This window comes from Lynx rufus, unplaced genomic scaffold (genome assembly GCF_022079265.1).
Source record: "Lynx rufus isolate CCGP_SWC_20201006 ecotype Redwood Valley unplaced genomic scaffold, mLynRuf1.p SCAF_3, whole genome shotgun sequence".
Taxonomy (NCBI): domain Eukaryota; kingdom Metazoa; phylum Chordata; class Mammalia; order Carnivora; family Felidae; genus Lynx; species Lynx rufus.
The window spans coordinates 114,248,590-114,261,884 of NW_025814845.1; the positions used below are offsets into that span (position 1 = coordinate 114,248,590).

The 13,295-nt window shown below is 41.2% G+C and overlaps 1 protein-coding gene across 1 annotated transcript; it reads right to left on the reverse strand.

The window, feature by feature from the left end:
• Positions 1–695: 695 nt before the first annotated feature.
• PCDH18 (protocadherin 18) lies at positions 696–12,547 on the reverse strand. Its single transcript, XM_047090381.1, has 4 exons — positions 10,070–12,547; positions 9,132–9,220; positions 8,880–9,043; positions 696–1,413 (listed from the first exon to the last, which is right to left on the reverse strand). Exons 1-4 carry the CDS (start codon positions 12,545–12,547, stop codon positions 746–748), a joined length of 3,399 nt encoding a protein of 1,132 aa, XP_046946337.1. The 3' UTR covers positions 696–745.
• Positions 12,548–13,295: the final 748 nt, after the last annotated feature.

The window sequence follows — 13,295 nt, forward strand, 5'->3', positions numbered from 1 at the left end:
AATGAAATTCATTGTTTCCCTTGGTTACAAATAGACACTAATACTTCAGGAGAAATATTCTCGAGTATAGGCCAGTGTGATGCCTTGGAACAGTAGGGGCCTGGGGGGGGGGGCGTTGGAAAGCATTGACTCTAGCCCTATTTTTTTCATCATGGTCTGTGAAAGACACTTCATAGTCCTGAAATGAAATTTCACCCCATGTCTCAATTTTGCTGAAATTGAACCATCAGAACTAGCAGAGAGCAGTAAAAATAATAATTAAGTGGCTTGACGTTGTCATTGATGCTTCATTTTTTTAAAAAGTATCGAAAAAAGAAACTGGATCACTTAATGAAACTAAGAATTGCATAATGCTTCAGTGGGGTTGTTCGTACAGCAACAGCAAATTCTTCCCCCAACAGAACTCATCTACACAGTGCTTTTACACTTTGTGGTCGAAGACTATATCCTATTTGAACAGTGGCTACTTTCTACATGATTAGGAAAGACATGTTTGTCATGGGAGTAAAAAAATAAAATTTGTCTGTTAAATTACACATAAATATAAGGTACAAATGTATTTTTAAAATACAGATTAAAATAATCACACTTGCATCGTGTACATACGAAAATACAGTATTCAATATTCAATATACACAGACACATTTATGATAAATGCAACTATTTGGCAATGCCAGTTCTCTCAGGGTTTTCTCTGTCCCCGATTTCCACACACACGGAAACAAGAAGGCTTCGCTAGCATCTCCTAGCTCTGGCGAACGTCTTGAAGCAGTTTGTTAATCTCCGCCACCAGCTCGCTGGCATCCATGAGTTCGTGTTTCCCGTCGTTGAGATGGTTGAGCACATTATCAAAATCATCTTCTTCATAGTTTTCGGGGATCTCCTCCATGGCCGGCAGCCACTTGGAAGAAGGCTGCACACTGGAGTGAGTTCCAAGTGCGGGCCCCGAGTTGTTGGCGGGATTCTGAAAATGTGTACTAGCTGCCCAGGCTGCCACGCCTTGCGGGTAACCCGCAGTCTTGGCTGGCAAAGGCGCCTTCCGCCGTTCCAGAGAGTTGGAGCGATCCACCTCGGGACACTCGGAGCAGGTGTCCAGGGAAGGGGGTAGGAGGCGCTGGAACACGCTGCTCATTTCCGAGAGCAGAGAGGACGTGCTGGTGTCCCCGGAGTCCTCCTCGTTTGGGGAGTCCTTCCCAAAGGTGGAGAAACTCTTCTTCTTCTCACCAGAATCTGCAGGCTGGGCGTCGTCCTCAAGACTCTGATGGGGGTGCTGCTGCTGGGGTTGTGCTGGGAATTCTTCCCCCGGGATGAACATGTTACTCCTATAGTCAGAGGACGGCGAGGGCAGAGGCGGCATCCAGCACTGGTCAGAGTGTCCCAGGACCCTGCACTCCTCCGTGCAAAGCCTCATAGCTACACTCAAGGAAGACAACAGGGATTCATCGTCATGCTTAGCATATCTCAAAATGGTAGAAAAGAATGCAAGTTTAGTCTTAAAAAAAATAGGACACAGTTTGATGATACCCGTTATTTTACACATTAAATGGACTACAGTTATGGCTTTAATCTGAGTATCAGTTAAATGGACCTCTTTTATTCCCCCCTGTTTATCAAAGAACAAAAGGAAGATTATGACTCACAGACTTCTCAGGAATATTATTTCTGCTACTCAAGTAATGAGGAAATGGATTTATAGCTTACACATGAGGATGACTGAAAAGGAGCAAATGTATGGGTGGTGGGATATTTGCTGGACATAAATTCTAAAATCCCCAGAGCTGTACGGTGAAATCTGTGATTTTAGAATGCCACCAGATTAATTTCTGAGTAATACCTATGAGTAGCCTTCTGGATATTGGGGTCTATCTGACCAACTTTACTTTTAATGGAGGCATTGGGAATATAACAAGCTATCAGGTCATTATACTTAGTAAATTCTCTCAAAGGTATTTTGGATTATTTATTGATTTGTTACTTAAAATAGCAGTGCAAATTGTCCTCAACTACTGGACACCTATAGTTACTCTATTCAGAAGTCTTCTTTTAAAGGTTTGGAAATCAAATAGATGGAAGAGTCATCAAAACTGAAGAATATACAAAATCCATTGGTTAGCTCTTCCAGTTGTTTCAATGTCTGATTGGAATTTGAGTGGCCACGCTCATAGAAAATAATAGATGATATTATAAAAGCAGAAAATAAAGAGGAGAAAATTTCTAAATTTGGCAAAGACAATAACTAAACTACAATAATAATAATGAAGGAATGCAAATAATAAATGCTATTAGAAAAGCAGAAAATAAAGAGGAGAAAAATGTCTACGTTGATAAGTGCAATAACTAAACTACAATAATAGGAACGATGAAGGATGCAGAAATGTAAAACATACTTCACAAATCATTTATCTCTTTCAGTGACAATTATGTCTCTTCGGCATCATGATTTTGCTTTAGAGCAAGTGACAATGCAGAAAATGCAAAGTAATTATCTTACATTTGAACGAAACTGGATTGATAATCAACCTTAGCTATCTAGTCAGAGCTTATTCTTTAGATCTGGCTATTTAAGCAAGGTTTCTCTTCTTCCCAAATTATTGCTAAAAAGGATGACACTTGAACAATGTCAAAGCCCTTATCAGGAGAAGCAAGTAGTCTCTTGTGTTTATTGTTGTATCCCTAGCACCAGGTAAAATGTCTGCATAGAATAAGAATGCACTATGTATTTTCTAATCATCAGGGAAATGCAAATCCAAACCACAATGAAATATCACTTCAAATCTGTCAGGATAACTACTACAAAAAAAAATAATAACAAGTATTGGCAAGGATGTGGAGAAATTCGAATACCTGTCCACTATTGCTAAGAACACAAAATGGTGCAGTCACTATGAAAAACAATGTGGAAGTTCTTCAAAAAATTACAAGGATAACTATCATATTATCCAGCAGACCCACTTCTGGATACTTATCCAAAAGAATTGAATTCAGGATCTCAAAGAGCTATTAACACTCCCTTGTTCACCGCAGCACTATTCACAATAGCCAAGGTGGGAAGACAACCCGAATGCCTACCAGCAGATGAATGGATAAAGAAAACACAGTATTTGCATACAGTGGAATATCATTGAGCCTTAAAAAAAGACGGAAATTCTACAATATGTGACAACATGGATGAACCTTGAGGACATTCTACTTAGTGAAATAAACCAGCCATAGGACAAATATGGCATGATTCCATGTATATAAGGTGTCTAAAATGAACAAATATATAGAATCCAAGAGTGAAATGGTGTTTGCTAAAAGGTGCATGTGCAGGGGGGTGAGAAAATGGGGAACTGCCAAACAATGGGCATAAAGTTTTGGTTGACCATAATGAAAAAGTTCTAGAGATCTGCTATACAACATTGTACCTATAGTTAAGAATGCTGTATTCTACAATTAAACATTTTTAAGAGGGTACGTCTCATGTTAAGTGTTCTTATGCAGTAAAATAAAATTTTAAAAAAGATTAATATGCAGAAAAAGAAAGGCGAAGAGTAAATGTTTCCTCTCAGAAAAAAAAGAGAAATAAAGGACTTTGTTAAAAGGGGTGGAAGTCCCTCCCCTTCACCACTAAACCTTCGAGATAATTTGGTTTTATACCTCATCAATTCTGGACCTCATTCCTTAACGGAGAAGGGATAATCTGTGGAACAAAATCGAGAACAAGTGTTCTGAAGGAGAAAAGGGTCTGATTGGTAGGAAAACTAGAAATACACAGAAAGTAGAAAAAATGCAGAAACAGCAGAACTAACTATGGGTTAAAGGAAGGGCAAACACCCAGAATCCTTGTGTGATTTTGCCATGAAGAAAGCACACTCTTTTAGCATATCATTTCCTATTTAAATTTAAATAAAGATGGATGATTTAAGAAGAAAAGCATGTTTAGATTTACTGACGGCATGCATTTTTACTGCTGGGAAATAATTACTATTGTTCATCATTTATGTGGACAAAACCAAAAGGAGTTGAAAGTAACTGGAATGCCTTAATAGCACTGAGGTTTTCTCAGCAGTGAAATAGCTATCAAAGTGGTAATGAAGTTTTTTCCCTAATTCCCCGGGTCTCTGAAAATGGAAAGGAGATCCGTCTCTCTTGTCTTACACGCATCCTGTTGGAAGGACCGGAAACAGGTCTGATAATACCTTTCATTTGTTTTCCGGCCTTTGACCCTGTGGGAAGGACTTAATTTTTTGATTATTTGATTGGCTTTGTTTTCTTTTAATATTTAATGACAGTGGGGGAAAACGGAAAAATTACATAGGCTTCTAAGAATCCCGAGTATGATCAACTTTCTAGAGACCCGAATATAATGAACATGCAACCAAAAATACAATCTGGATGATTCAAATGATGGTATATATCCACAGGTAATTTTGTTTACAGGAATTTTTTATAACAGGGAATGCCATTTTATAACTTCACAATAAATAAATGGAACCCTGAGTATTAAATAATAAATTAACATAATTTTTTTTAAATTCAGAAAATAGGAAAAATTGAAGAAGACAGGCTAATAGAGAGAATACTGGCAAAAATAGAGATAAGAAGGTAGTGGCACAGAATAGATCATTTCTGTTTCAGTGATATGCTCAACCTTTTCCCTGGAGACCCAACTATTTAAAAACATTCTCAGTGTACATATAATTCAGAGCCACAGAGGTCTCATACCACACCCAGTAAGTCAGAACTTATTGGCAAGTGGCGCATGTGGCTAATCTTTCTGTCTCTCCTTGACACCTGCCAGGTGGTTACATTTCCCCTCGGAAGGGGAAGGCTTGAGGGAGCAGACAACTCTTCTTTCCCACTATATGACTTTCAATTTTGTGACTTACTATACTTTTTCGGTAGGACTCGACGTAAGAAGAAGAAACGAAAAGTATGTGCCGAACTTCCATCAAGTCATGAGTTACTGCATAACCAATCAGTTATCTATTCAGAGCCTGCCATATGTGGAGTGCCATGATAGATCCTTGTCCTCAAATGGTTTCAGATCTAGTTCTGAGTCTAGTGTAACAAATGAGGCTCCAGATGCCCAGTTTAAGTGCCAGCCTATATGATGCTAAAGGCATGTCAAGAAAAGGAAAAAAAGAGGCAAAGCGGAGACTAAAGTAGTTAAAGACACAAACTGTGAGAGATGAACAGGATTCAGATAGACACAGTGAAGAGAAGCCAGTTTTTTTTTTTTTTTCCAGGTAGAAAGGCAACATGAACAAAGGATTGACGTGGAAAGATGGTTCCGACTATTGCAAAAGATACGAAACAGCCCAAAATGAGAGTTAATAAGTTAGGAGTGGATTTTATTGGCCTTGGAATGCCAAGGGAAGTAGTTTTATTAGGTGTTGCTGGGCAACAAAAGTCAATAACTGATTTTAAGCCAAAAAAACTTTAAATTAAAATGTTCTGAAAAAGTTGTTCAAGCTGCATAAAAGAAATATTTGACAAAGGGAGGAGGTGCTAGAGAGTGAACCTCAGCTTGTACGCTGGGCCAGTAAACGGGCCCTGGAAGAATAGCCAGGACCCGGATACCAGCCATGACGATGGACAGAACTTGGAATTAAAGAGAAATGTCGGAGTAAAGTAATCACCAATGGCAGATTAATGAAAAGTGGAATGAGCTTGGGAAAGGAGTTTCACAAGAAACAAAATCAAAAGGCCTTTATAAATCACGCTGGTGCCGCTAAGACATTGGAAAAATGGAGATTCTGCAAGTAGTTCAAGATTTTGCACTGTAGCTCAAAGTTGAATGAGTAAGGAAGAAAGCATGTTGACAAACATGAGCTAACGGACAAGAATGCTTGCTGATTTTACTGCTCAGAATGCAGGATATTTCTGTGGGAATTAATAGAATGAATGACCAGAAATGACCTTGTTGGCAGGCAATGCAACATAACATAATCTATATTTGATCACAGTTTAATGCAGAAAACCAGTTGGAATAAGACACTTAAGTCCTAAAAATACACATGCTTTTGAAAACTGCACTGATTTCTGTTAATGGCATTCAGATGTGGACTTACATTTTTTTTTTTTTTCCTACTTGGCCTGTTTCCTGGGAATATAAGTTTACAAAGCATGAGCTGCCAGAAAGAATAATAAACCAGAAAATGGGTGAAGTATCATCAGAAGGATGGTCATAATTAAAGTAGCTCTGCACAGATACTCAGTATACATGTAACTTTCTACACCAGCCAGACATGAAGAAAGCTTAAAATATTTTATAAGTCACTGGGAATATCCTGGTGCTCTATGCCACCTGAATGCTTTCTCCACATGGAGGCAGGTAGATAGTAAGAAAGAAATGTATCTACAGTGAAACAACATCATACACCAGCAATATAACTCTCCCATCACACACCCAGAGTAAGTATAACTGTGCAAATATGGAATGTTTTGAAAGGGTTGTCTGTATATTGAGCGGTATCATTGTTGATAATATAAGAGCAAAACTCCTAACTTTGAACGAAATGTTAACTTAGAAGGAGCCTAAAGCCACTCACTAAATAAGACTCACTATTACCTAGACTGTATATCTACCCATTGTTTCCTCAATGTCTTTATTAGCATGCATTTTTATTTTATTTTTTTAATGCAAGCATTAGATAATTCTCCTGCCATGAACATGTCTGATGTTGGTAACTTTGAAAGAATGAAAGAGAAGTCCTGCCTTTTTCTAAAACAGGTCAGCTAATATAATTATACAATTTCAGAATTAAAAAGGACTTTAGATATCATTTAGGCCCACAAATAGAAAAGTTATCTCAATAGGGAAAGGTATTTTCCTTTTAGCTGTATCAATAAATTATAATTTCAGGGGCGCCTGGTGTGGGGGGAGGTCCATCGGGTAAGTTTCTGACTTCGGCTCAGGTCATTATCCCACGGTTTGTGGGTTCGAGCCCCACATTGGGCCTAGAGACTGCTTCAGATTCTGTGTCTCCCTCTCTTTGCCCCTCCCCCACTCACACTCTGTCTCTCTGTCTCTCTCTCTCTCTCTCTCAAATAAATAATTTTTTTTAATTTAAATGAATAGGTTTCACACAATTTAAAAAGAACTTACATAATGAAATACTGATGTTATGCCCACTGTACTACTTTTCATTTGAGAAATCACATTATTCAACATTGAGGACCAATATTCAAAATTAGGGTTCCATCAACATCATAGAACCATAGAAATTTAGCCAGCCAGCCCTTTCCTTTCATTGGTAAAAATAATAAAACTGATTCTCTTTGAGCAAGTTTTCTGAGGCTGCATGTATCCCACTGGATTTTCAGAGATTTATTTTCTTCCTTGAAATAGGGAGTCTCTGAATAAAACAAAGAAACAAAGACACCACTGTGCAAATATTGGTTCTTATGTACATTGTAGCCCTAATGCCAGCAGAAGTCCTTTGCACACACTCATCCTGCCACAGATACGATATCTATGACTGTAATAGCATAATGAAATAGGCAGCATTTAATCACTTCGTAGAGGACAGTTAGACTTCAGAATATAGGAACAAATCCATTACTAAACTTATTTTTTAAAAACCTGTTGCTTCATTACTCTTAATAGGTTGGTATTTAAGAGTATGGGATTGGTTCAAATCTCACCTCTACCATGTACAAACTGCCTGATTTGGGATACATTTTTTAACCTTTATAAGCTTCAGTTTTCAAATTAAAAAAAAAAAAAAAAAGGAGCACTACTCTTGTCACGACCCCACTCCACATTCCTGTGCGGAAGCCTTAGGAGACAGGATGCAGGTACAGAAGTCCTCAGGGGCCCCAGGTAAGCACGGGGACATTGGTGGTCACTCTTGGTGGCAACAACTACCACTACCACTAGGACTTTCTACGCAGTGATTTCGCCTGCATTTCTGTAGCTCTCTGAAGCCCCCTCACAACTCGTTCCAAAACTCTCTTACTTTTCTATATTTAGAAAATAGATACTGGATGGAACTCAGACAGCAAGTAGTTTTGCTCTGCCTTTCTTTAATTTATCAAATGGCAGGCACTTGATTGACACTCAGCTGATCAGATTCAGTGGAGTTTAGGAATGTAAGTAGCCAGGGCGACGTTTTTATGTGTTCCTAAGAGTCGATTGAATATTACAGTCTCTGGTAACGGGGTTGCTGCAGTGATGTAATCAGTGTTTACCCAGTTGGTTCAGACAGGTTCTACTGCACAGTCAGAGAGGGGGGACTCTACGGAAAACGTGGCTTTTAACTTCCCAGGGTCTCCTCCATCTGGCTACAGACTTAACATTTCCCTTGTAAACGCGTGTGCCTCTTCAACTACCGTGCGGATAGGAAATGAACGGTGGCAAAAATATTCTGTGCTTCCCACCTACAAAGCTGCATTCTTTGTCCTATTTTTGGTGATTGAAATGTACCATTCCCTAGTGTATTTTAATCTCTGATTCTGTGAGTGGGTTCCCATCACAGGAAATTTGTGTCTTCCAAATTATAGCCCAGTTCACCACCATGCACCAAAACAGGCCATTTGAATAACAACAACCACCCAGTAATTTCATAGAGTTGCTCAAGAGTATCCTGTGGCAGCACTGGATGGGGCAGGGAGAGGAAAGAAATAGTGTGGCTCTCTATCCCCCTCTCCCCACTCCTTCCTTCTTGTCCTGCTCCGCTCTCATGCTTACCCCTCCTCCACCAACTGCCGTGTCTGAAGTTTAAGAAAATAATTCTGAGGGGCTCCAGGTCATGTTCAATGCTAATAGTGTACAGATGACAGACACTTCAGTGCAAAGGACAAAGAAAAATGTAAGCATGGGAGAAACTGTGCACTCCATGGGTGTAGCAGATCTGAAAGTAAGAATTCATCATCTATCACCAGCCTCTTACCTGCTGGAATTCTTCCATCTGTAAGGAACAGGTCACTGAATCCTTCACCCAGCAGCCTGTCTATTGGTGAATCTCGCCCCAAATCATAATCACTGTCCCCTGCTTCACTGTCACCACGGCCACTGTCTTTCAAGCTAAATTTGTCCATGTCTTGGAGGGCATATCTAGAAAGATAAATCAGGGAAAGTATGGTTTTTACTCTTTAGCATTCACGCCATTAGAGACTCAATAGGTAACGGGGATAATTCATACCTATAACTCCTGGAATATTTGTTTCCTCGAAAACTTGGCCTTGGTTGATATTGCCCCTGGTGAAGCATTGAAAGAAGCTGGGAGACCTGCTGGAAACCAAACACACAGAACTGATTTCTGGAAACAAACCCCCTAACACTCACGAGCTTAAGCAAGGAAAAACAGTTGCTCACTGCTTTTCATCCTGATTAATTGAACATGTTATCTCTGTTTTAAAGATTTACACATGCTGGAATGTGGCAGACGATGCAGCCAGGCACCACACACAAAACTGAATACATCCCGGAGAGGCTTGAATGATCTCATACACTGCTTTTTTTTTTTTTTTTTTTTTGAAAGAGAACTCCTTTATAAATAATAGACTGAGCTCCTTTATGTTTTAGTTCAGGTTAAAGAGATCCATTATAAAAAAATACATGGAAAATATTGTAAGATGCAACAATCTAGCACATGCAGTTAAAATAAGGTCAGAAAAAATTCAAAAGTTGAACAAATACAACATGCATTCAGATGGGATTCTGGAGGCCTCGGGTTTTTGCTGGTGCTGTTGTTGTTATTTTTTGGCTTTTTTTTTTTTTTTTTTTCTGAGTAGAAGCCACAACTGTGAGAATGAAACAAGTCCCTTTATTTGTGGCTTCCAGTATCTTAATGTGGGAAGGAAGGGTATTCTAATTAGACAGTCATTTGGGAGATTCACATTTATTTTTCAATACTATGCATCATACATGCAAGCCCATTCTTTAAGAAAAACAGAACAGCATGCGAAACTATGCATACTTGCTACATACAGGTGATGTACCTTGTATCCCATTTAATTCGGATATCGTTAGTATTGTTTACTGCTTAAAGGAGACACTTACTTAAGAACTAGCACATACACGACCTGTGCACACTAGCAGCTGACCGTGTCAGTGAGTTGGTGCAGAGTGCGATCTTACCTCAACGGCAGGAGTGGCATGGGTGAGTTCTAGTGAGAAATTCTCTGGCACGTGGTTGGATGAGATTGTCACCAAACTGTTGAGGGACTGGTGACTGTGGTGACTCTGCCGGCTGCCCATCTGCCCTCTTTCCAAGGTGGGGGATGAGGATGGAGACGATCTGTGATGAGATCTGATGGGCAGAGTGCCATTCATCGTAGGCACCAATGTGATGTCCCCTTTGTGAATCTGCCTGGATGGCCTTTTTGGGTGGTGCTGGTAAGTGGATTCTGCTACCCTGCAGTTGTAGGATCTAGTGTCTTTCTTTTCTCGGTTACACCTCGTTGCAAACAGCACCATGATAACCAACAACACTGCACAAATTGCTCCTAAGGAAATAATTATAACCATGGAGACATCCAAAGATGCCTGGCTGACTGAGGTCATTGCTGTACTTGTCACTGACTCTGCATATTCAAAGATCGTACACTTCAGAAGGACTTTGGTATGCAGCTGGGGATTGCCTTTGTCCTGGATGATGACTGAGAGCTCCCACTCGGTGTAGGAAACAGATTCCATGCTTACGTTGGTATGGATGTCACATGATCGTGGATCGATTAAAAAGATATTCTCCTCGTTGCCTGCTATTATGGAGCAGCTGAGTTCAGCATTCACACCAGAGTCTCTGTCAATTGCCCTTATTCTTGTGACATGAAAGCCACTTTCAGCCCCTTTGGGTATGGAGATTTCTGCAGTATTATTGCGCAGAGCAGGCCCTATAACCACAGGGACGTTGTCATTTTCATCAATGACGGTGAGCACAACTGTGGTATTGCTTACTAGTTGCTTTGGACTTCCTCCGTCTCTTGCTTCAACCACGAAAGTGATCTGACTCACTTCCTCATGATCAAAGATTCTGAGGGCATAGATGGCTCCATTAGATGGGTCAATGGTGACATAGGTGGTTATGGAACTGCCCAGGATAAAACTCTCCAAAATGGTATATGTAACTTGCCCATTTTCTCCAAGATCAGGATCTGTGGCCGTAACGGTGGTGATATATGCCCCTGGCGAGTTATTCTCTGAGATTGCAAATTCATATCGACTTCTCTGGAAGTGGGGTGGATTGTCATTTATATCATTGATCTGAACAGTAAAATGTTTTACTGAAGAAAGACTGGGTGTCCCCTTGTCCTCAGCGATTACAGTCAAACTGTACTCAGATCTCTTTTCTCTATCCAGTGTGGCATTTGTCAAGATTAAATAATTGTTTTCATAAGTCTTCTGAAGTTTAAAGTGACCATGTCCGTGAAGCTTACAAACTATTTCTCCATTCAGCCCAGAATCCTTGTCCTGAACCCTGACCAAAGCAACAAATGTGTCAATGGGATCCCCCTCAAAAATATAAGATATTTCTTCTTTTCCAGGGGACATGAGGTTTATGTTGATTTCAGGTTTATTGTCATTAACATCCACAACCTTGATTATAATTTTGCAGTGAGCTGGGATTGAATTTGGGCCCAAATCTTGAGCCTGAACATCAATCTCATAGGATTTGGTGATTTCATAATCCACTTGCTTGAAAAGAGTCAAATGTCCTTTTTCTGAGTCAATTTTAAAAGTCTCTATAATTTTGGGAGACACATGACTGCTGAAGGAATATACAATTTTCCCATTAGCGCCCTCATCTGGATCTGTGGCGTTCAGGTCAAGGAGCAAAGTGCCAACGGGGGAGTTTTCTAAGAGTTGTATTACATAAGACTGCTGCTCAAAAGCAGGGCTGTTGTCGTTGGAGTCGGAAATGCTTATTTTTAGTATGGATGAGCCAGACCTCTGAGGCACCCCCATGTCTGAGGCAGTGAGTTTAAGCTCATAGCTTGACTTCAGCTCGCGATCCAGCTCTCTGACCACTATGAGTTCTGCATACTTGGCTCCATCGGTCCTGGTGCGAACCTCAATACTAAAAAAATCATTGGCAGAGAGAGAGTAGGTGTGGAGGGAATTTTCCCCAACATCTGGATCAAATGCACTGTCCAGGGGGATGCGCGTCCCAACGGCCGCGCTCTCGGATATCTCAATAGGTATGACAGATCTTGAGAACTGGGGAGCATTGTCATTGATATCCAGCACTTCGACTTCAATATGGAAAAGCTGCAGATGCTCGGTGGGTAGAGTGATCACATCAAACTCTATGGAGCAGTTCAAGTTTTTCTGGCACAGTTGTTCGCGGTCGATTTTAGCCCCTATGCTGATTTCTCCGTTATCCTCATTTACTACAAGGAGAGGAGAATTCCCCCTTTGCATGGCTCGGAAACGAACGGTGGAAGGATTAGGTAGCTTAACTAAAACATCAGCCACATCCTCTGATAGTCTTGCAATCACTGATCCAACCCTCTGCTCCTCATAAATCCTGTATTTCAAATTCTTGCCCAGCACATCGCAGTTGAAAGACACCGTCAGGAGTGCAAAAACAAATCTAAAGTGCATTTTAGCATTCATTTGGCACCTCGGTCAGTTTGGGAGACTCCTCACACAGACCAAGTTAAAACAGCAAAGCAATTCCCCTCAACTTCCTTTGGCAACTTAAAGCTAAGCTACGTTTGGTACTTGCCACTTGAAAGCGTCTCTTAATAACACAGCACAGCAATTAACAGCTCGCAAACTTTGGGTTTATACACACCGTGTCACGACTCGCAGCTCTTGTCTGCGCGGAGTCCGAGCCTTGCATTTGTCCTCTCCGCAGGCAGAAGAGGGTCACCTCCGCGCTTCCCTCCTTGTGTTGTCGGAATCCATCGATTGCAGGGTGCCGGCAGAGGCTGCAGTGAATCTTTCTCCAGCGATGCTCTCTCCCTTTCTCCGCGCGGCTGCAGACTAAACACCCGTGATTGCTGACTCCAGTCTAAAATCTGTACAACTTCACTCCAACTCAGACAAAGCTCTCTTGCCCGGCGTGTGTTGAATCGTTTCCAGCCAATCAGCGTGCTTCCAAATCAAAAGCTGATGGTGTCCCCAAAGCGAGGGCGGTCGCCGAGAGTGGAGGGTGGAGAGGGAGAGCGGAGAGCGAGCGGCGAGGAGGAAGGCGGGGGCTTGGGGCGGGCGGGGGGAGGGCGGGGGGGGGCGCGGCTGGGAGAGCCGGGAGGAGGGCCGGTTGGGGGCTGGGGGAGGAGGATGGGAGCCGCTCCTTCGCTCCGCTCCTCCCTTCCTCCTCCCCACGCCCCCCTCCTCCTCCCAGTCTACTGCATTCACT